This window comes from Lathamus discolor, chromosome 5, assembly GCF_037157495.1.
Source record: "Lathamus discolor isolate bLatDis1 chromosome 5, bLatDis1.hap1, whole genome shotgun sequence".
In the NCBI taxonomy this organism is placed as follows: Eukaryota; Metazoa; Chordata; class Aves; order Psittaciformes; family Psittacidae; genus Lathamus; species Lathamus discolor.
In genome coordinates this window covers 105,820,418-105,844,832 of record NC_088888.1, presented here as the reverse complement: position 1 = coordinate 105,844,832, position 24,415 = coordinate 105,820,418, and the positions used below count along the sequence as shown (strand labels likewise).

The 24,415-nt window shown below is 41.0% G+C and overlaps 1 protein-coding gene across 1 annotated transcript in view; it reads left to right on the top strand.

The window, feature by feature from the left end:
* The first annotated feature begins 6,858 nt into the window (after positions 1–6,858).
* Positions 6,859–24,415, top strand: part of CD2AP (CD2 associated protein) — an 87,759-nt gene continuing 70,202 nt past the window's right edge. Inside the window, exon 1 of the mRNA XM_065681778.1 lies at positions 6,859–7,160. Within this exon, the coding sequence (XP_065537850.1) occupies positions 7,157–7,160 (4 nt within the window). The 5' untranslated portion in view covers positions 6,859–7,156. The remainder of the gene's footprint in view (positions 7,161–24,415) is intronic.

Sequence of the window (24,415 nt, the reverse complement as noted above, 5' to 3'; positions counted from 1 at the left end):
TAATGGTTTTGTCAGTTGTGATTTACTTGATAACTTTCAGAATTGAAAATGCAGGAAACCAACTTTCTTGTAAAGTTTAGTAGCTTGCTGGAAATAGTTACACCCTTTACAGGAGCATCTACAGAGTATGGCAACACATCCTATTGTTCAGTTAGTATAACTGAAGGTTAGGCTGTGTAATTATCAGGAGTAATAATATTTTATTATAGAATTTTCTGAACAGTGGGTATTTGGTCAACTCTCGTGATTCCACAGATGTACAGACTGCCCCTTGGGAATGCTATTTATAAACTCAAAAGCGGCTGAGCAGCACTCACAAAAAGGCTGCCAGTTTCAAGAAAATTAATGACAATCTCACATTGTTTGGGAATGAAGAGACAAGAGGCATTGTGTTAAGCTTAAAGCATGAAGCGATAGACAAGTATGTTTGCAGTCCTTTGTCTTGACCTCTCTAAGGTTGTGATATTAATGAAAATGCACTACTCACTGCGTGTCAGCTTAGAAAAATTACTACAGGAAAATGTAAACATACAGATAACTCCATATCCTTTCCCCAGAAGGCTTTAAGGGTCCCCTGTCACACATCACTACAGAGAATATTGTGTCTTCATGTCGTGGGGCTTGCAGGGTGTGGCTCTGCTGTACTTTCATTAAAAAAAAACCCAACACCACAATAAACCCACAAAAAGCCCCCAAGGCAATCATACTCAAAATAGTTCCCTGAGTGCAAGTAACACCTGCGTAGTTTCTGCACCTGGGCAGTCTTTTTGGTGACAGACTGTTTTTATTTGAAATTCTTAAACTTACAGTTGAACACAGTTTAACTACAAGTCCAAATTACTCTGAAGACTTGACTATTCCCCGATTTAAAAGTTTCCTGCTGGATCTGGAAGGTGAACTGACTGAGCAAAACCATCGGATGAGCACTAGAACTAGTGAGAGCCAGAAACAGAAGCGCAGTGTCAAAGCCTGACACTTCCCAATTGCTGTGACAGTGACTCAGCTGCTTTTGGCACCACACTTACAGCACAAAGGGGTTGTACAGGTATCGGTGACTGCCACTGAATATAAAAGCACTACAGTTGACACCATGGACTTACCTGTGGCACAGAAATGCACCCCAATATATAATGCATGTGCATTACAGGGATTGAAGTATTCAGGATGATGTATCAAATGCTTTAACAAACTTACTACCTTTTGAGCAAACTTTGTGTCTTTAGATGATTACATTTTGGACTACATTGCTGTTACCGACAGAGTGAGGGGAAAATTACATTGCTAATACTGTACATTTTCTGTGAAGTCATCTGTGCAAAGAAAAGGCTTCTTATCCCCCTCCCGGAGCATGTGTGAGAACTGTTACAACAACAAGCCATTTTTCCGTTACTCTTATTTTCGTAAGACAAAATGGCTGAAGGCCACAGCTGTTGATTTATTCAGATGCCGAAGGAAACCATTAGCCCATTGGACCCTGAAGATGAGATTTCTTTGTGCTAGATGTTAACATAAGGAAATCCCAAACCGTGGCTGCCAAAGGGACTTAATACAAATGCAAAATACCAAACGTACCTAAAAGGGAAGCAGGAAGGTGACTGTTTATTACAAAAAAAAAAAAAAAAAAAAAAAAAAAAAACAACAAAAAAACCCAAACCAAAACAAACCAAAACAAAAAACACAACAAAAACCCAAACCAGCAAACAAACAAACCCAAACGGCTATGTTAGTGAAAAGTACAATTTGCTTTTTCTTCTGCTTCTTTTTAAGTAGTGTGATGTACTACAACCAAGCTGTGGAGATGAAAACTCCCCTGTACTTAAATCAGATAGAGTATCTTTAAAACTACATGTATGGTTACACAGATGGTTATACCGTTAATGACGACATGAAATGGTTTTTATCAGCACAATGAGGATGGAGTTTCTCCACAAACTCCCTGCTGTTTGCAGCTTTGAATTAATTAGTTGTAAGAGCTCAGTATAAACAAACTGAATCATCAGAAGAGATGTCAAAGAATAAACATAATAGCTGCCATCAGGGTAGGTAACTATGCTTTCAGGCTACAGTTATAACAGCCTTATGGCAGAAACAGGATTAATAGTTGCCTGTACTTAGCCCAAATTTCAGATACCTCTCCCTCTTCTCCAGCTCTTTTCTTTCACGATTCAACAGTTACAAGTACTTTATTTCATCCCTGTGCAACAGAAATGACATTTCTAATACTTCAATCAGGACTTTAAAAGTATTTAGTGCTGGACAAGCTGTCACCTACAATAATGTTTTAATCACCATTGGGTCCCACAGTTTTATACAACAAAATGGGGCCACAGAACTGAAATCTGTCCTGGCTCCCTGTCTTGTGCTCAGCCCAGCAGGAAGGAGTAAGGTATAAGAGTTTCTGACATTAGGCAAAAGAATAAGGCAAGAGAAAAAAACAGTATGTGCTAGTCAAGGCTAGAATTATGAGAAAAGAATGAGATTGATTAGAGGTTGATACTAATTGAGGAAATAAACAGATCAAGAGTGGTTAAACTTGAAACAAAGGACAGAGGAATTTGTTTCCACTAGCTCATTTTCCTCAACCTTTTCAACCAAGAACTTAACCAATAAACAACAAACAATTTTTGTGGTGTTGCCACAACAATTTCCAGGTAAAGGCAAATAAAATCAGGATAAACTTCCAGTGTCCGTATTATTTCTCTCATTTTGGCTTCTTGCTTTCTTGATGGGTAAGAATGCAAGTGTAGTTAGTTTACAAAGCCATTTTCAATTATTTTGCACACTAGCTCCTAAGTTCTCATAAATCATCACTGACCCACACTCCCCAGTTTGAAAAACAGGGCACTAGTGTATGATCCTTTCTGAAAAGCCTGAAAAGCGGCAACCCAAGTATCATCAGCTGCCTGTAGTGACACACTACATCATCCTCCTCTAGCAATAAGCTGCAAGAAAGACTATGACTACTCCTCTTGACCTGGATGGAGGGAGCTGTGCAGTATTTGCAAAGGTTCTGTCCCTGCATAGCTGTTAAGGTGCTGCATAACATCGTGTCTGTATGGGGACAGGAAGAAAACAAAGCTAAAGTCGGTTTTGCTTCTTAAAATACTTTGACCTCCACCCTCCCAAACAGTTAAAAGAAATAACAGGATTAAATGTTAGTGTGCAAGCTCAACTTGCCTGCTCCTTGAAAATCTACATTTTGATACAGTTTTTACTTACACAACTGCTCTTCCTATATTTTGTCTCTAACTCATTCTGTGGAATAAGCAGATTCATTCTCCACTATGCAAGTGAAGGGAAAAACACTGTGTGTGCTGAATGAGTATTTTCCCACACTTTATGTTTCTTTTAAAAGGAAATGTATCTGCTGCTTCCTCAAACCAGCAGAGGGAGTTTTCTCATCTTTTAACTTCAGAAACTTAATATTTTAACTTCCGAAGCACAAACCTGTCTTTTCTTTTTTTAGCAATGTTAGGTTACCTGGTAGGAACTGCTACTGAAAACAAAAGGTGAAATTTTACAGCCAAGACTGTTTAACTCCTTAGTGCTGGAGGGTGTATGTTTCCAGACAATTTTTACAGGTATTATTGTGCAAAAAGTTATTGTGAAAAAAGCAACAGAGTATTAAAAGCGTGAAAAATTGACTTATCTGGAGTGTTCAGGAGCAAACTATTTGGCTAAAGGGGAATGTACAATTACTGCACTACATGTGCCACTCAAGTGTGCATGAAACCATAACTTGGTAAAAAAAAAAAAAAAAACAGTCAGTTCCTTTATTATTTGTGTTCTATGGAGAAGTTTTGAAAGTTCCGGGTTTAGGTTTCTTTATTTGGAAGTAACAGAGTAATTTTAAGACTACCACAGTTGCAAAAAAGTTCAAGTGAAATGCTCACTTGTAGCACTACTAGGAAGAGAGTTCATAATCCTTTTTTCTTTTTTTTTTTTTTTGTGTGTGTGAGAAAAAATAAAAAGCATCTCCAGAAGTGACAAAACTTATAAGCTATAAACCTATATAGAAGGCTCTCTACAATGATCTCTCTTCTAAATGATAGCAGTTACTGATGTTAACAGTGAATATTTTCTGTGAAAGTCACAACTCTTCTCTCAAAATCAGTCCAGAAATTCAGATATTCCATTAAGCTCAATCATAATGCATTTAAAATTATAATCTTTCAGTTTTAAAAGTTTTGCTGAAAAATTCCACCCCAAAGGAAAATTATCAGTTATTCTGCAGAACCTAACTGGATTTGAAGACACCCTGAAACAAACATGCACTTCTATAGAATTATGGAATGTTGGAGTTAGAAAGGACCTTACAGATTATTCAGTTCCAATCCCCCTGCCATGGGCAGGGACACCTTCCACTAGACGAGGTTGCTCAAAGCCCCGTCCAACCTGCCAGGGATGGGGCAGCCACAGCTTCTCTGGGCAACCTGCGTCACCGCCTCACCATCCTCACAGGGAAGAATCTCTTCCTTATAATTCTAGACAGTCAAGAGTATTGATGCTCTACACTCTGCTTGAACTAAAAGATATGACTGAATAAAAAGCAAGATCTGGAGTTCCCTGTATCCCTATCAGTATAACAGCTAGGTTATGTTTTCAAAGGGCCACATGAACACCAATTATTGCATAACTTCCAAGTGAAAATGGCTAAATAAATGTTATCAAGTTTTACTAAAGTGGAAAGCAAAGGAACTCATTTGAGGTGATTCAGAAGGTAATGACTGGTAAATAAGCATTCAACACATGACATCAGACATACAGCATATGGAAAAGAAACAAAGTAGTCACATGGCTAAACAGTTGAGCCATAAGTTAATATTTAATAGCCTAGCCCAGACATATTTTCTTTATATGTATTATAATGGTCAACTAGTATAAGAATGCTAGAACAGGTTCCTGTGCTGCTCTGAGATATGCAGCCATTCAGCGCTACGTAACTCTTGGACCAAAGCCCTAAAGAAGACACAGGCAAAACAGAAAACTGTACAGGGCTGCAGACAGCAGCACTGCAGCCAGTCATCCAGAGAGAAAAGCACTTTTGGGCTCCTTCAGGAACCATCCCATTGCTGCCTTGCTGGTACTCAAAGAGGAAGGCTAAAGCAGAGGACTGGCTATATGCTGGTGCACTATCACCACAGCATATGGGCTCTAAATACAATTCAGGTTTTGTACTCGGACTGCTGAGAAGCTTTGAGTCAGCCCTGGCCACAGTCAGCAAGATACGTAAAAATAAAAAAGAGAATTTGAGAGCACCAGTGTTTTATTAGTCCTCAGCATAGGAACCGAGAACCAGTGCTTTGCTCTCCAGCATGTTCCAGATTGAAGAAGAGAACAGAGGCGGCTTTATGTCAGCATCAGAGCTCATCCAGTGGTAGCAATGATGCTCAAATGAACGTTTTGTAAAGTTAACTAATATGCTCTGAAATGATCTTTTGCCCTAGTCCAGACCAGCTTCCTGAAAGAAGGCTACTTGATGCTCCTTCAACCCTCTGTAAAGGTGTACACTAGGAATATTTTATTTCTCACCTCTTTTTCATGCATACTTAGCCTTGTGGCATGGTTTAAAAGGATATAATTTGCTGCATTGTCAAATTTATAATTCCTCTCATCATTTACTCTTTTTCCCCAGCATGTAGCTCTTCAGAGGAAGTGTAAAAAAATATAGGGAAGACAGATGAGGATAATTCTTCTGTTGGGAGTGACTTCAGACCCCCAAGGATGTTCCCTTTCTGTCCCAAATCTCCCCTTGCTATTAACTATTGCAAATCGGGAGCTGCAGGGAAGTTGTATTTTTATTAAAAAGAAATTCTCCTTTTAAGGGCAGTATCATGGTGCCATTTAGCAGTGGTAAACACTATACCTGCACCAAGGAAATTCTGAGTACTACTTGTACAGTTCTGCTGTATGAAAATACGGAAGCAGAGTCTGCCTCAAAGTACAGTGGAGATAAAATATCATACTATAAAATATACAACACATTATATGCTTGTTTACTCCCTCAGACTTCACGTTTTGTCTTCAGTACTCACTGTTTGACTCATTTTCTGTTTATACGCCATGAGAAAGATGCTAACTAAAAGCTGACTCCTGGAAATACTTGACATTCTTTTTGGGCTAATTTTGTCCTGAGCTTGGCTGCAATGGCTCATTTTGAACCACTCATAAAAGGATGTCTGCAGCAGGGAAGGCAGAGTATTTTCATTTCAGAGAGGCCTGCTGCGTTATACTCCCTGATTTTCATCAAACCCAGACCATGTTTACTTGTCCTTTTGGCCTCGGGGTCAGTTTTGTCTTTAAAAGTAGTCGTTTCCACTCATTCCCGTTTCCCACAAAACCCTAACCAGTGGCAGCCTGCTATAGCTTTGAACACTTTCCTCTTAAGTAAAGACGAGCAAGCAACCAACCAAACACTTTTGTCTTATAAAACTCTCCAAGAGCAATGCACAAGCCCGCAGGTTATCTCCCGCATCGGCCAAGAGGACATACCCGCTTCCCTCCCCGACCCTCCCTCCACGCACCCTGCCGCCTTTCCGGGCCAGGAAGCACGGCCTGATCCTTCCGCCATAACCGGCCCCGTTCTCCAGTCTTCCCTGTCCAAAGGGGCCCTCCCGGAACGACCCCAGGGCGGGTGTTTTCGGGCACGGGACACAGCCGGGAGGCTACTGGAGAAGCTGCCTGCTGCACGGGGCAGGCCGGGGCTCTGCCGAAGGGGAGCTGGGGGTGCGCGGGCCGTGGACACCCTGTGAGGGAAGGGGATGGCCGCTCTAAGGCAAGGTGTTTCTTCAGACGGGCCTGAACAGGAACGGCCGCGGGCACCTCACCGCAGCGGACAGCACCGCACCGGCGGCGGCTGCCGGTGACGTCATCCCGCCTGGCAACGGCGGCACGGCGTGGAGGCGGTGGCGCTCTGATCTCGCGGGATTTGGCGACCCCCGCGGCGGGCGGGGCTGCGGGTGCCGGAGCTCACTTGAGGCGACGCGCGGGGCTGGCGGGCACTGACGGACGAGGCTGCGGCAGCTTCTGTCCCGGGCCGCCGGCGGCTCGGAGCGGTCCCCTTCGAGACCGAGGCGGCACAGATGGAGCTGTTGTGCCCGGCTTGAGCGTGTCGGCGGGGCCAGGGGCCGCTCCGCCGAGCCCGGGAGGGCGCAGCATGGGTGAGTGCAGTGGAGAAGGGCTTCGGCAACGCCGAGACGGGTCCCCGTTTCCCGCTGCCCGGGGGCCACCTCCGCTGCCCTTTGTCTGAGGGGAGAGCGCGGACCTGCGGTGCCGGGGAGCGCCGCTTCGGGCAGACCCTGGGGCAGGAGCGTGGCTGGTACCCGGTGCTGTGGCAGGAGACGGCAGCCGGTGGCGGGGCTGGAGAAGTGGCGGCGGGCGGTGGCAGGTGCCCGCAGGTGCCCGCAGGTGCCCGGGTGAACGCCGGCTTCTCGGCTGGACGAAGAGCGGTGACGGGGCTGGGAGAGGCCGGGGCCGCTTGTCTGCCGCCCAGCCTGACCTGGGGGTTGCGGCGGGGACCCGGGGCGGGAGGCGGCGGGGTGCAGCGCCGGGAGTTATGTGGTGTTCGATGGGGGGAGCGTGGCTTCCAGACGTGTAGTGAACACTGATGCTGTGCTGGTTGGAGGGAGCTTGATTGGAGCGGCTTGATGAGGAGTAAAAGTTTTTCTGATGGAAGTCAGCCGTTTTGTCTTTTTTATTACCCAGCTTCAGTTTGGGTTGCATCTTCATGCATTTCTCCACCAAGCTGTTGGCTTAAAAGCAAGCTTACAGCGGTTCCTGTGAACAGGGCTTCGAGCAACCTGGTTTAGTGAAAGGTGTCCCTGCATGTGCAGGGGGGTTGGAACCAGATGAGCTTTAAAGGTCCCTTCCAACTCAAACCGTTCTGTGATTCTATGGTAATGTGCCAGTTCAGGTTTACACTAGAAACAGCCAGTTGTGCTGGGTCTGATTTTTTAATGTAAGAGAGTGCATAGGGAAGTATGAAACAGTGACTCAAACACCACTCTTTCCTTACACAGAGTTCCCCCACTGTGGTCCGAAAAGGTCGGCTGACCATTTTGTTTGCCTCCTATCTCGCTTGTATTGCATCCTTTGCTCTGCTGTCCTGTACTTCTGGAGGGGTGTGTGCACGAACGTGTGACGGTGGCTTTTGTATATTGTGCTGGGGTGTGTGTGTGTGTGTGTGTGCTGATGCTGCTGTGTGCAAAAGTGCCACGTTTGGGTGTGATTTAAGTTTTTTAAGTGGAAGGATATCTGGGTTTCAGATAGCTTTGCTTCCTCCCTCTTGGACTAAGAAGGGAAGGAGTGTGTGGTGTCCAGATCAAGCTGTCACTTAAGTGAAGTGCTAAACACTCTTCCTGATTATAAATGCATGTCTTCATTTCACTGAAAGTTGTTTTATGTGGACAAAGCACAGTTAAAATGAAGTCTGAAAATATAAAGAGAAATCAGTGTTTTAGTTCTGATACAAACTAAACTAAACCCCTCACTTTTTGATGGCGCTTGTGACTGTTCTGAATAGGTAAGAATTACAGTTTCTTTGTCTGGGGGCTGCATTCTCTCACTTGTGAGGAAGAAGTGTATATCCAGATCACTGTGGTGCCTTGTGATGATAGCTCCTAAAGTGTAGAAGTTTAATGTGCTAATTAAACATTTTAAACTCAGACCCTGTAATGCTGAAATGTGAAATACCTGAGGATTTACAAATGGTATGTCTGAGTTATTCAAATTATTAGTAAACAGTTAGGAATACAGTATAAGACTGTCAATAAAGGACCAAATCCTGTTTGTGACTGATTGCTATATTACATTATGTATTTTTTCCTTAAATTTCCTATACTTAAGAGCGGCTTCTTTCTCTTTCTCTTCTGATCACAGTAGTAAGCATGTTAATATTGCTCCAGAGGTAAGTGAGCTAAGTGGGTGCATGCACTCTGTAGCAAATATTGTTATTGCATGTGTGGCTAATACCATGACAATTTGTGTGCATGTGCAGTGACAGAACTGCTTCTGCCAGGGCGCTGGCAAGCCTCTATAAACAATTGCAGAATGATCCCATAGCCTTTGAAATAGATTTTCTATGAAGGTTTCATCCTTTATTCAGATCTTTAAGCGTTACTGTCTTGTGATTGAAAGTGGGGAGGAATGTACAGTAAAACAGCTCTGAAAATAAGAAGTGGAAGAAGAGCAAAGTTTAGCTCACACTGCACTCACTGTGTTTAGTGATGGCCTCGTGTTTACCTTGAGAAGTTGTTATTTGATTCTTTTATTATTGACATCGTGGTAGAGCCAGCTCTTGATAAGAGATTTTTTTGTCTTTAATGTCAGCTCATGGAATAGATTTTACATGTAAGTGGTGGCTCAGGGGGACTGTCAAGGTATCTGGCAAGCTCAAGGGTTTCTGAGATCTACAGAGAAGTAAGAATAGAGCTATATGACTCTGGAGGAACCAAAAGGGGAAAGGCAGAAGATCAAAATGCTTTGGAGTGGATTCTTTTATGTTCTTGTAGTAGATGGAAATTAATGTTGCAAGCGCACTTGTCTTTCAGGTACTTAAAGGATGTTGAGGATATCAGAGGTGACAAACACTAGACAGTACTAGGTACTAGTAGTGCTCAGTTATGTGCTTAAGCTCAGTCATTTTAATTCTTTCATTCTGTACTATATTAATAACATGGATTCAATAAATGGCTCTACATTGAAAAATCATAATACTATTGAATAATGGGTTAATTGAAGGAAAAAATATTCTGTTGTTCTGGAAAAACTATTTGACTGAAATATCTTTTTGCTGCCTTGGGGGTTGATATCCAATTAGAGGAGGTAGAGTTCCATGTATTGGTGCCTTTGTAGTGTCTGGTTTACTTTTATGGCTCAATAGCAGGTAATTTTCCTAATTATACTTGAGAAACAATTTGACTAAACAGCTTGCATGTTAACACAAAGGTTGAGCTAAATTTGCAGTATTCAACTAGTTTTTTGTATGGCTTCACAACTAAGAATGAACTATCCCAGCAACAGTTGATAAATTCCCACATTAATGCACTGAAATCTACCAGGCTTCTGATAGTATCTTCTTAGCTATACGCATTTCCTGCCCCCCCTTTTTCTTAATTTCCAGAAATTTGTGCAAGCCTTGATGTATGGTTCCCATGAATTAGTATGTTTGAATTTGCTTCATTTTATCTTAGGAAAATGTTATAACTTTGGAATACTTTTAAGAAGCCACACATTTCTTCATTGCTAACAGAATGAGTGTAAATATATTAGGTCTATAGAAACTACTTAGTTCATTGTGAAATTTGTGTGAAGCTTTTTCCTTTCTTCACCTTCATTTTGACAATAGAAGTCTACAGTGTTGTCAGAAACAGACTGGATACTTTTAACATGTTGTTACAGAGATAGTGACACATAGTTTCAGTTTCCTCAAGGAGTGTTACAGATCCAGTTAAAATGTTACTTCGAAGTTTGTTGATTTAAAAAAAAAAAAAACCACAACAAAACCAACCAACCAAACAAAAAAAAAAAAAAAACCAAAACCAAAAAAAACCCACAACACCAACACCAAAAAAAAACCAAACCCGAAACAAACCCACAATGCCCCAAAACAATATATCCACTCCAAACATTCCCAAACAAATGGGATAAGATAGATGAAGGGTCCTTCCACTACTGTTTTTACCAAGAAATAGGTAGGATGTGATGTATATTGATCTTTATTCACAGTAAATTGCCAAAAAAAAAAAATAGTAATTATTTATCAGAAGTAGAAGTTACTGCAACCCTTCTGCACTAGGGTACTTGATGAGCCTAATGTTGACGTGCCAACTGTTCTTGTACAGGCAATGTTGAGCAAAGTGCTTTCTTATATTTTTTTTTTTTTTCGATTCAAGACAAAATGCAAAGGGAAGAGGTGATAGAAAGTTGACTTATGGAGGAGAGGTGCCTAAGCTGCTGGGAAACCAAATTACAGTAACTGGGAGGAATTGATGGATGCTAGGTTTGGGTCAAGGTAGAGGAGAAATACCATGAAAAGGTGGAGTGATTCTACCAGCTCTGCTCTCGTCTTTTCTGTTTTTAACAAGAATGTAAGAGCTGCTGGGCTAAGAGTCCTGTCTGTGAGGCAGGTAGGGAGGAAAATGATATGGAAAGCAGGTCCACCGTGGAAAATTCTTATTTTATATGTAAAATTAAAAACCATGGTCTGGCAATTAATAATTAATGGACTTGCTCAAAGGTGTTTATAGCTTCACTGGACCTGTTTATGCATGGGTATGGAGCATTAGGGAGCTGTACAAAAGGGGACAAAGAAAAACATGGCTCTCACCCTCCACGATTGCCTGTGGTAGCAAGTGTCTGTTTAGCATAAATGTGGGGTGTGTGGGATATACGTCTTTTCAGCATGAGTTTTTTTCCCAAAAGCTACTGCTTGTTCTGTCCGACTCGTTTGCTTATTGAGAAATGGTAGATGATTGGCGACTTCAAACTGAAAGACTCTCTACATCTACGTTCATCCTGTGCCAGCCGTTCTGAGTGCTGGTCACTTTTACTGGATGATTATCTTAATTTTTTCAACACTTTCCTCTTGTTGTGGAGAATTGTTCAGGACTCTGCATGTTATTCAGGACTCAACACTATGGAGGGGTATAATTTAATTTGCTGTCTTGACTTGCTTTGTTGTCCTAACAGTTCTTAGAGTTTCTGTTTCAGCTAGGTATGGTCTTTGAAATCTTTTCACCTTCACTGGCATTCTGCACTCTGCCTGTGTTAAGTTTTTTTTTTTTTTTTTTTTTTTTTTTTTTTGTCCCTTAGTGAGTTTTTGTTGCATAAACACAGGAAATGTGTGGTCCAGAGCACTGAACTGTCTGGGGTTAAGTGAGGCGGCTTCCTATCGGTTCCGGTCTGGTTGTCATTGCTCTATTCTTCCCATCCATGTTGCTTCTTTGGAGATGCCATCACGTATGACTGCTTGTCTGGTTTTTCCCTAACCCAGTTTCTTAATTATTTGTTAAGTAAGAAAGAGCAGCAATGAAGGTGCTTGAAGTGACTTAGGTTCTTAGATTCTGTTCTGAATTGTGATGTAGGATGTGCCCTGCTTGCTGTGAAGGGGACACCTATACCTTGCTGTCCATTATTGTCTTGAACATGCAGTGATGAGAAATAATTTTACATAACTTTGTTGCTGTGATGGTGTGAGTATAACCCTGCTTGTGCAACGCACTTGGCTGTCCTGTTGTGGTGGTTGTTAGCAGGACTGAACCTAAAACTACCTGTTCAGTCACCTATTTTCTAGAGTGTTCCTTTGCTATGTTAAATAAAGTCATACCAAAGATTTAATTTTGATGGTAGCTTTGCTTTGAGAAGGATGTTCACCTAGATGTCCTCTTCATGTTCCTCTCTACCTAAGCTATTCTATGCTTCTTAGCGTAAACTTCAATTTGTTTAAATAATGCTGTGGTGTCAGTACAGCTGTTTACTTTCTTTTACTAATGATAGCAAGTCTTTTTAGGTGGGCTTATGTTTTATTGCTTTAGCTGTATGCAGAATTGACTTTCTTTATATAAAATCAGTATGAAATGTTGCTTTTTCAGAAGTCTTGAATGAAGAAAACAAAGTGCTGTAGATAGTTCTGAACAGTGTATCTGCATTTCCTGAAAAATTTAAGACCTGCCGCTACCAGAGTCCTAAATTGGGCTGTAAGATAAGTCATAGTATGTGTCTGTTTGCCAGATGAGTTAAATCTTTTCCCTTTTGGGGTGATTTATGCTGAAGAGAATATAATATGAGGTCATTTAGCATATAAAGTTAACTTTTCTTAAAGGAATATATATTGCCTACACATGTTCAAGGTATTAGGCAGGATTTCTATCAGTGAAAAACATTAGAATCTAATATTTTGAATTATTAAAAAAAAAAAAAGAGCCATTTCAGCAATGTAGACAGTGCTGACTTGTGATGGGTTGCAGTTGGAACTATCCACTGATCTCTGGAGAAGGAAGCAGAGCTTTGTCTGCTTGTGTGCCTTAGAGCTGAAGAGCTCTGTGATTATAAATGTTGATTTTTAAATTTAACATTATTGCAACAGAAACTCAAAATTAATTTTATCATCTTTATTGCTTCAACCAGATAAAATTTTATTTTAAATTATTTAAATGACTTAAGCTCTTTTCTTAATAGTACCTAAACAACCATGAACATGATACTTTTTGATAATGGATGAATACATAAGTGGTTTTGAGTTAAGCACTACTAAGTAATCTAATTTGGGTTTTTTTTGTTTTTTCTTCTGTAGCAGCTGAGTCTTGGCTGCTATGAGTAGATTTTTTGTGGACTGGACTTATTAATGATTTTTATTTTAGTTTTAAGGAAGGCAGTTTTGCCTAAGTTCCTGGAAACTTTCCTGACTTACCATTTAAAGAAGTCTCTTAAGTCATCAGTTTCTACCTCTTGGATAAAATTACTAAGTGGTCAGTCTTAGTCAGATGTTTTTTTACTGTATGTGTAGCTTGGTCTATTTAAGCTGGTGAGGAAATAAGGTCTCATCCTTCACCTCTGGCTAGAGAGTGTTGTCCTCTTCCCTTGCTTCTACAAACTGAATCTTTCAAAACTCTCCCATCTTCCTGGGTTGGTTTTTAGGCAGGCTGGCTCTCCAGAAACCGAGGCTAAGCTTATGGTTGCAGGAAGAGTGAATGGAAGCAGGAAGAGGATGAGGATGCTACTTACTGTGGTGTCAGCCACAGCACACTAGCAGCAGTCTTGAAGTTCTGCCTTATAGAAATTGTCTTCCTATTTTAGCTCTTTAGTTCAATTGTGGGTTTGTAAGAAACAAGCCAGTTTACCTAAATTCTTCTTATCCTCCCCCACTACCCTCCCCCAAGCTGCATTGTTTCTTCATTTCAGGAAAGTACAAAAACAGAACAATAAGCAAACTTCTCAGAATATTAAAGTAATTTCCCTTTAATATATCTTTGGGGATAAGGGGAGAAAAGTCTCCATCTTTGCTGCTTGAAGAAATGAAACTGCTAGTTTCATGATGTTTTCACTCTCTAGTAAAGGAGAATCACATCACTCAACTCTGAACTTCTATATTTAGTTATAATAGAATTTTTGAGGCTGCTTTGCATGTAATCTCTCTTCTCCTGAAGTCATCCTGTGGCGCAGTTTCATACTGTGCTTCAGCAGAGATAACTTTTGGCTGCTGCTAAAAAGTGCCAGAGCTTTGTGGTGCCTTTTCCTCGTTTGCCATGGCTCTAGGGGTTGTGAGTCCATGGTAAGAGCTGACAAGCTTGTTGGTGTGTAAGAAACCCTTGTACCAGGTTTGCTGTCATGTCAGTAGTCTGAATGACCTTAATCTGTACAGCCATTAGCTCCTGTGCAAGAGAGTGGAATTTATTTCATGAGCCAGGGAATGGAGGGTGCTGCTTCTTTTCCATTTTAGCCTGCAGTTACCTTGCATTTGATCCAAACTGAAATTTTATAAGTTTCTTCTGAGTGTCTGTTAACTGCTCTCCCTAAGTGTTTAGGATCCAGCAAACTGATTATTTCACAGCTTTCTTGTTCCTGATCTTTAAAATGCTTTTTTAAACCTGCCATCCTCCACCATCCATTTTAAGCCAAGTGTCTTTTTTAAACTGTGCCTCTAAATTATTTTTTTTTTTTAATTGGTATAATGATACCTTTAAAAAGAAAATAGTCTCTATAAAGCTAGAATTTGTTATTGAGGTGCTTTTTGTATTTTTGTGGGCTTTGGCTGTCCTCAGCAATGTGTATGCTTCGAGAAGACAACTGAACCCAGTATGTTTAAAAAAAAAAAAAAAAAAAGAAAAATGCCTCTGTCCTTCCTGGTTTTCTGCAGTTGGGCTGGACTTTAATGTTCCCATCACTTGAAGGCTTTTATGGAATTTTTCTTACTTAGTACTGTCATGAATCCATAAATGCAAGATTAACTAGAACAAGCTTGCCCAAAACTTAAGGTAAATTATATTGCTGTTTGCACCATCTTAATATCTAAATATTTCTGTTGGGGAAGTTATTAAGTACTAAAACAAGCTGCCAGGGGAAGTGCTAGATCCATCATCTCTTGATATGGTCAGTCTCCTGGATGATGCCCATTTCATTATGTTCTTTAATCTTCCCTTTTGGCAGATTTAGTGATCATGTGTCCATGGGATGATCTAGTTCAAGACACTGGCCAGAGATGAATCCAAGTGGAAGGGAACCAGCTGGCTAATTTGGCAGCAAACTAAACAGGCACACCCTGGAGCAGCATAGCTGTGAGCACAAGGGAAGAGGCAGTGGTATGGGAATGAGTAGGGAGAGAGCATGCAGGGTCATTCCTTCATCCTCAGACTGTTGGAATTGCTATAAGAAACTCTATTTTCAGTAAATGACTGAAGCAACCATTCCTGAAAAGCAGAGCCCCTCTGTTTGTTTTCTGAAGTGGTTAATTGAAGAATATTCTTTGGTTCAGAGTTTCTAGTACAAGATTTCATACAAATTTAGCTAGATTTGTAAGCTGCTTGGGAGCACTGGCAGAGTTTCAGATGACTATCTGAAGAGCGGGCCATGGGCTGTTTGTTTAAAACCTCAGTGTCCCAAGCAACATTTCTTTTTGTGTTTAGCAGAGCTGGTGCTGTTCTAAAGCTCAGTAAAATGAGATGCCATTCTGAAATGGGGGCAGTGGAAGTGCTGAGGGAAGTAAGTCTTCTGTAGATATGAAGGTGTGGTGCCTGGGAGTAAGAACATTAGAAACAGTCTTGGATGCAGCCCTTTGCAAATTGAAGAGAGCTTGAAGGCATTTCTTGTAGCTGCAAGAGATATAGGGCTGTATGTGAATTAACAATATGTTTCTTTGGAAGTAAAAGCACAATTGAGAGTGCATAAAATAGCTTCCTTCAATTTTGATGTATTCATCATCTTACTAGATGCTCATTTTGTGGGAAGAGGGTCTGCTCTTTCAGTTTTAATGCTGCACCCTTATTGAGAGAGAATCATAAAATATATATACCGATTGTAATGTAAATGGCTCCTAATGTGAGGGTAGTAGAAACCTGCCCTGATAGATACCTAGTAACAGGAAGCCTCAGGCTGGATGCAGAGCAGATGAAATAAAGCTCTTTATGAAATGTGAGATGTGGTGTCAGTAGAATAAGACACAGCCTACCATCTCCATGCAGCAAGATGACTGTGCTGATTTCCTATCAAGACAGAGCTGCCGTGTCTTGCTTTGCACTGCTGTATCATGCTTTTGCAGTTCTGAGCAGTGGTTGAAGTGGTAAATCCTGACCTGTGTTTTTTTAAAAGCTGAGGTTATATTGCTGATTTTCCTCTCCTCTTGATTTTACTTTATGTGGATAGTTGGGTCTTCAGCATTATGCCTGGTAATTGTGAAATATTTGGGGACAGTCAAAGGAATTTCCTCCATGTTTCTGAAATCCAAAGTACTAATTCAAGCGAATGTGTTGAGAATGGTGGAGGTGATGGTTAGCTTTCTATGAACTTGGGTTCAGGTACTTCATCTTCTGATTGCAGCAATTGGTATCCCTTACCCCAGACAGCTTTTCATAACCCCTCATAAGGCCTCTGCTTCCTTCCTGAATTCTTCAAATACCGATTGTTCTGTGTTACTATCAATTAGCTCTGCAAGACATAGCACATTCTATAGCTGTTTCCAAGCTGCATATTTGGTGATTAGCCAACCATCAGGTTAAATGAGTGAGAGTGTTGGGGCAGTCCTCCCATCTTTTGCTCCGGGAGGACGGCGATTTTGATGTTTCAGTGCTGACTCTGTGGGGAAAAAAAAAAGTAGTACAGCTTTTATTTTGGAGATGCTACTCTTCTGGCACATCTCAACCAAATGGGAGTACAGAGGAAGAATTACTGGGAGCAGAGCAGGAGGATAGGCTGATACGGATGCTCATGCAAGCCTGTTTTCTTCAAGTGCTCAGTATTATGTTCAAGTACCTAAAAAAACCTCACAGTGAATGAGGAGGGAATGGCTGATGTGCTGCAGTAGTACTGGGAGAACGGGCCAACAGGAACTTCCTGCAGTTCCAAGAAGACAAATGCATAATCCAGCATCCACGAAAGAACAACCTCACTGTCTACTAGGTGGCAGAAGCAGGATAGTAGCTAGCAGGTCATGGGAAGTGAGTATTCCCCACTACCTGGCACTCACAAGGCTGCCTCTAAAGCACAGTGTCTGGTTTTACTTCTCCCTCCCATCAAATGCAAAGGGGATGCCAACAAAGCAATGAGTTGAGTGTGGTTAGGAGGCTGATGGATATAGTGAGCAAGGAGTTAGTTTAGCTTGGAGAAGAGAAAGACACACTTTCCTTGGAGGCACAGTGAAAAAATATAAATCAGTGGCTGCAAATTAGAACAATGGTAATTCCTATTGGATATAATAGGCAAAGATTACTAAGAGAGTTCAGTAGCAGAGAAGTTGCCCAGGGTGGCTGTTTTATCTCCATCCTTTGAAGACTTAAAAAACTTAAGGTAGGCAGTTTCCTGAGGTTCTGAGGTTGAGTGATTTGAGGTGTCTGAGTGATCTGAGGTTAGCCTTGCTCTGGCCAGTTTGGAGTAAGTAACCTAGAGAAAGTGTCTTCGCTTTCAGACCTTGTTTTATTGTGATTTGAAGTATTGCAAGCCATGTTGGTTTAAATCATCATCTCAATATATGCTTAAATCCTTCTAAATTCAAGTTACAAATGGATGTTTGAAGGACTTGATCTCTGAACTTTTAGAAAATAATTGAGCTAATGAAGCTATTTTGTCTCTTTTAAAACTATCTGAATGAGATCGTAGGGTGCCCTTGAATATTTGCCATTACAATGGCTTTTGTAAAAATCCACTGCATAAGGATTTCTCTCAATGCATTTCAATCATCAATTAATTTTTTTTTTTTGTATTGACTAAAATGTCCACACTAAAAAGTAAATTAAATTTATTAATGCCATAATTTGTATGTACTGTGCTGACAGCAGACAGCATGAAGTCGGGGAGAAACACTTGTCCCTTTTTTTAATGCTAAGCGTATTCTGTGGTTTTTGCAAGATCCCAATCTGGGACCATTTAGACTGTTGCATCATGTCTGTTTTTAAAGATGAAGGGAACACTTTGTGCATGCTTCCAATGATGCTTTTAAGTTTCCATAAATGTATTTCAAAGCCAGATTCTTGCCATGTTTGCAGAAATACTAATTGTCATTCCGAATTAGATATGTGCCAAATTGTAAGCTGTCTATCAAACCTGCTTCCTCCTCTTCCCCCTCCCCCCCCCCTTTTTTTTTTTCTTTTTTTTTTAATGAGTGTGAGAGGAGTTTTCTTTTGGTTTAAACCCAAAGCTTTCAGAGACTTTCTTGTTTTTGTTTCTTGTGAATTCGTAACCTGGAGCTATGACTATGCTGTCATTTTTGGCTAGAAGAGTCCTGAAAAAAATCTGCAGGAGGAGTTGAAGCTTTTGTAGTATCATGAGGTCCTGATATCCAAGGAGGCAAACTTTTATACGATTCAAATGCAGTTGTTTGGTTGTCTGGTTGGTTGGGTTCTTTTAGGGTGTGACTGTAGAAAGAATTTTAACTAAGATAAGACAGAGTCTTCAGCTTCAAACATCTTCAAGCTAATTGTCTATTAGAGATTTTAAGGGAAAAACCTGTGAATAGGTGTTGACCCTGTGGTACTTTTATTGCTTATTTGATGCTTTGGATTTGAACTAAATCTGAATGAGCTATGGTCTTTTTGTTTTTCAGAGCTTTTTGGCATGGCTTTGGTTTAGCAGCTTTTGTAACTTTCTGTTTCATGACTCACCTTTAATGTTTTGCCAAATGTTATAAAATTGACTTGAAGGAAGAGAGGAAGAGGTGTAAATCTATATATGGAGCGGTGTCTGAGTCATGATTTCAGAAAATATAGTTTGCTTTATTTAAAATATGTCCCCCTGTGCCCTCTAAGATTCCTGGCTTTCTCTGCATATTAAATTGATAGCAGTTTCACTTTTGTGAAGACTTCTGCTACCTTTCCTGCAGGTCTTACCTCTCGTTTCCAGGCTAATTTCTTGCAGTGAGCTCTAGTGAGACTGAAGGAGATAATCAGAGAGTGATGTTTTGTGCTACTTCCTAGCATAACTTCCCAGGTAAAAAACATTTTGTCCTCTTCTTTCCTTACAAGGTAGTACTAAATACCTGTGTGTGGTAGAGATGTTACTCTATTTCTTCCTATTTCATGTTGCCTTTTACTGTGAAGGGAGGAGTCTGGCAATTCCTGCTCCTAAAAGCAAGGGATAAATAAAATCCACAATTCTAACCTTTTGTAAGCTGCAACTAAGTTTGAGACAAGTATTTCTGATAATGTTGGTGAAAGCTTGATCAGATGGTGCTTGTAGAGTTGGTTTAATATACCTGCAGTGGGGAATGTATTACTAAAATGTTTTGTTTCCCAGCTGGCTAGTAATGATGACTTTTCTACAGGATACAGTTGTAAAATTATGAGGGTATGTTGTAAAATTAAGAGGAGATGATTTGCTTTAGGAAAGGGAAAATTGACAAATGCTTAATTTTTAAAGTGTGTTCTATTATACACAGTGGTAACCACTTGAACGCAGTCTAAACAATTACGGGAGCCTGAAGCAGGAAAATGAGGCATGGTTGTCTGACATCTCTAATGCCTCAGGGCAGACTGCCGGGCAGGATTTCTGCTACACTGTTTTATTTCCTTCACAAAGTATCTTACTAATTGTGCTGGAGCCAGCTCGAGAATCTGGTGTTTGAGATGATTACTGTTAGAATGCAATAGTTTCTCAATCCTTGAAACACTTTGGGAGAAAAACTTCACAGTTTTCAATTGTTCATTGTCCTAATTATTTCAGCCTGTCTTACTGGGCTGTAAAATTAGACATAATATTTCATTAAGAATTTGTCGTGAGTCATTTCTTGGAGAATGCACCATTGACTTGCCCAGTCTAAAAATGACAGGTGGATCCAGGGCAGCTTTCAGATGGACCAGTTCTGTGCTGACAGAAGCAAGGCTCCTGCCTTTAGACAGTCTTGTGGGTAGATTGCTATTTTTGGTTTTATTTTCCTTTTTTTTTTTTTTTTTAAAGGCAAGCTATTGGTGTAGAGGGATTATTGTTCTAAGCAGAGAATGTTTGTGCTAGGAAGGGGTGATGCAGAATAAAGTAAGTTGCAAAAAGAGTAAGGAAAAATAGCAGCCACTGCAGGGTAGAAAGGAAAATGAAGAACAAAAAAGCAAAATTTACTCAGATTACCTTACCACTGACTTTGACAGTAGCTGAAGCTGGCTTGTGATTGTACTGCCTGAGAACTTGTGATTGGGATGTCAGCGGCATAGCAGTGAAAATGTATTTTTTGAGAGGAGTGTTCAGTGGCTGAAATTAATTTTAGTTTGGCCAAATTGTGGAGACTTGCCTGTCAGCTGCAGATGTAAAATTGTAAATATGAGAAACTTTAATGAGGGATCTGACAGATCTTGTGGATCACAAGAAATCTGTGAAAGTCACAGAATGTCTGTTGTGAAACATCCTGAAAGAGAATATGGGCAGGGACACCTTCCACTGCACCAGGTTGCTCCAAGCCCCATCCAGCCTGGCCTTGAACACTATCAGGAATGGGGCAGCTTCTCTGGGCAACCTGTGCCAGTGCCTTACCACCCTCACAGCAGAGAACTATGGCAGCAGCAGTATTGGAGCCAACAAGTGGATAAAGCTGCTAAGATTGAAATGGCTCAGATGGACTTAGATTGGCAACATAAAAGTGAATTACTTTTGGTTTGGTGGGCCCATGACACTTCAGGTCATCAGGGCAGAGATGCAACATACAGATGGGCTTGTGATTGAGGGGTGGACTTAACAATGGACACTATAGCCCAGCTTATTCATGACTGTGAATAATGTGCTGCAATTAAGCAAGCTAAATGGTAAAATGGACTGTTAAAAACTACACTGAGAGCAATGGGTGGTGGGACTTTTGAACGTTGGGATACACATTTACCAAAGGCCACCTGGTTGGTCAACACCAGAGGATCTGCCAACAGGGCTGGCCCAGCCCAGTCAGAACTTTTGCATACTGTAGAAGGGGATAAAGATTCTGTGGTGCACACAAAGAATTTGCTGGGGAAGACGGTCTGGGTTGCCGGCTAGGCTTAAACCGCAGCAGTTCTTTTCAACTAAATCTTCCTTCTGTCAGTTTAAATCCATTCCCCCTTCTCCTGTCACATATCCTTGTAAAAAGTATCTCTCCATCTCTCTTATAAGCCCTCCTTATATGCCGAAAGGATGCAATAAGGTCTCCATTATCATTAGAAAGTATAAAATATTCTGAGACCCCATACTTCAGTGGAAATAACAGAACTACTTTTTATTCCTATTTATTTCTTCCCCTCTTGCAATGGTAGTTTTTCTTTTCCCTTTAAGCTTATAGTATTCAATCAAAATGGGAAGATGATGGTATCTGGGCTGAAGTCTGGGCAAGTCCCAAATGAAATATTGAAGGCTGTGAATTTTGAACAATGGTTGAAAGTGGTTTTGTTTCTGTTTTTTTTTTTTTTTGGGGGGGTGGTGTGTGGGTCCCCATATGTGTTTATTTTGACTTTTTTTTTATTATTATTGTTTCCTAAAAGTTATCTTTGTAACAGTTTAAAATAAGTTTACTGTAAACATTGGAAAGTACTCATTAAGTTTCTAATGTAAGCTATCACATATATCCAGCAGCTTTTTATTGGTGAATTGTGATAGAAAAGATACACTGTATTCCAGAAGAATGATATATTTTCTTGATAACCAAGAAAAATTGGTTGCTTGGAAAGAGTTGGTTTTTAAACTCCCTTCTAAAAAGACTGGGTTTTTAATTTGGGAGAGGAAGGAGAACAGGGACTGGAAGGCTAAGCTGTCTCAGCACAGCACTGTGTGACTGCAAGCTCGGGCTGGGACAGGTCTGTCTGATCAGCTGTTATGCTGGGGAAGTGGAAAGGGGGCTTGCTGGGAATCTGGCCTGACTCTGTAGAGATGGATTGCCATTGCTCATCTACTGCTGCACTGAACTTAAAAAAACTGAGACATGGGGTGTTTTGTTAAGTCTATGAAGGCTGTTGCTTCAAATGGAGCAAATCCTATTGGGATCCAAATCAAGTCCCTGCTGGGTGGCAGCAGGATGTTTGTGGTGCTCCCTGAGTTTGGGTGGACACAGCTGATCTGTCTTTATGTAGAATCAGCTTGGATCCAACAGTGTGTGTTTGTTCGTATTGAAGGTGTCTTTAGTGCTTGAAAGCAAGTTTCATTTGCCCAGCACCTGAGCCAATAAATTCTACAGGTTTAGGTTCTCTGACTCTGAAATAATCCACTACTAGATGAAATAATACACTACAGGAATAATCAATTTACAGCAGATTGGGAACTATTTGTGTATACTTTAAAGAAAATGTGCATGTAATAGTATGGAAATCTCTCGGTTCCACTGGCAGTATGTTGTTACATTTTGAACTAATGCAAGAACCCTGTTGGCTCAGGGAACTTTGCTTAAAACAGGACCTTAAGTCAATATTTGGTATATGAGGTTGGCATTATCTTAAACTGCAGAGTCCCTCCTCTGCCACATCCCTTCCTTGTGGCAGAAGTTTGTTTGCCTAGCATATAGCAGATCAAAGCTTTAGGAGCAGGAAATAATGTGTCTGCCTTGGTAGAGAGCTGTTTATCAGGGCTGGAGCTGGCAAAACTGGTATGGCTCATGTGGGAGTAGGGACAGGTAGAAATGGCTGTCCTATGTGTCACTGCTATTTATGATCCCAAGCAGGAGGCACCTGACCTCCTTCTGAGCTACTTGTGAGGGTGGAACATCTTACTTGTGATGCTCAATGCTTTCAGTAGTCTTTGTAACACAGCTGTTTTGCACTTCCTCCACGTGGAACGTGAATGTGATGATTCCACATGGCTCAACTTGGTTAAGTGTCTTCTGTTCTATATAGCGTGACTTAAAACTATTGGCTTAATGAAGGCTGTGGTGAGCTGTACTGTAAAATATCTGTAGACTGTATGGTATCTGCTAGTTAAATACACTATTTCCTTGTTTAATTTCTTAATATCTTGGAACTGCAGCCCTGCCATCAGATCTGACAGGAATCCAGTGGCCTCATTGTTTATGCATTATGTTAGCATGTGGTTTCATGGTAGACGCCAGCTTGGTGCAAAGCAGCAAGTGCCGGGGAGTGAGTTAAGTGGATCCATAGGAAGAAACTGCTGGTGTTAGGGACCTAGCATTTGTGGTGCATGTTTTGGGCATTTTTATATCATTGTAATTCTAGTCTCATCCCATGGACTTAACACCAGTTAAAGATCAGTGTGCATTGAATGTTTCTGGGCTACATATCTTTGATTTAGTTTCAGTGAAAGTAAATCCAGATTTCTTGATGCGAGACTGCTCCACACCATGAACTGAAGCACAATAGATGAGAACGATTTTAAGTTTCATTAAGAAGACTGCTCCTGGTCTGGGCTGTAGCAACGATGTAGATGTTGATCTAAGTTGGGTTTGATGCAGTCCTGCATCTCTGACCCTGCAGTGAGCCATCCTAGGGAGGTAAACCTGCAGAAAGTTGGCACTAAATAGTTTTCTTAAACTGAGTCAGCAGGAGTATAAATAAGTACTAATTTAAATGCAGAGCAGGGGGAAGGGAGCATGGGAATGTACACAGAAGAGGGGGTGGGATCACAGCATTCTTGGGTTGTCTTAGAAGTGCAGCTTTACAGGTTTCCCACTTTGAGTTGGTGATATAGCTGTTTTGGGCACCAGGAGAGGGTAAGTAGGAAATACTGTATATTTCCATCTGTTCAGGGTTCAGTCTGTAGGCTGCTGCTTATGCTGATGGCTACTGGGGCATGAAAGGAAGGCAAGAAACATCTTGGACAATACTAGTGGTCACTGTGGTTTCCCTAATACTGGTAGATGTGAGGCACTTCTCTACTCAGTGTGAGGAAGACCAAACCCACATCTGTACCCCAAAAGCATATTTTGATTTTTGGAGAACTGGTTATTGTGGCCATCGTGGGTTGTTGTGTAAACAAGACAGTGAATCTCAGGAGCAGATGCAGAGCAAAAGAGCTTGGCTTCAGAGCAGTGGAGGCTCTTGGCCGGAAGGGATTTGTCTTTTATTGCCAAACCCTGGTGCTCACCTTGCGCATGTCTTACCAGGAGAGCTTTGCAAGGACCATGGAAGCAGGGTATAGAATTCTAAGGGCAATGGGAGTCCACCAGGTTTCCTTATTTGAGCATATGGGTTGTCACCAGTGACTCAGGTCAGGTAACAGGATTAATTATGTGGTGTTGAAGTGGGGAAAAAAAATTCTTATAACCACTACTTATGTTTAACACTTCTGGAGGTGTTTCCATTGTTCAGCATTTAAACACCTG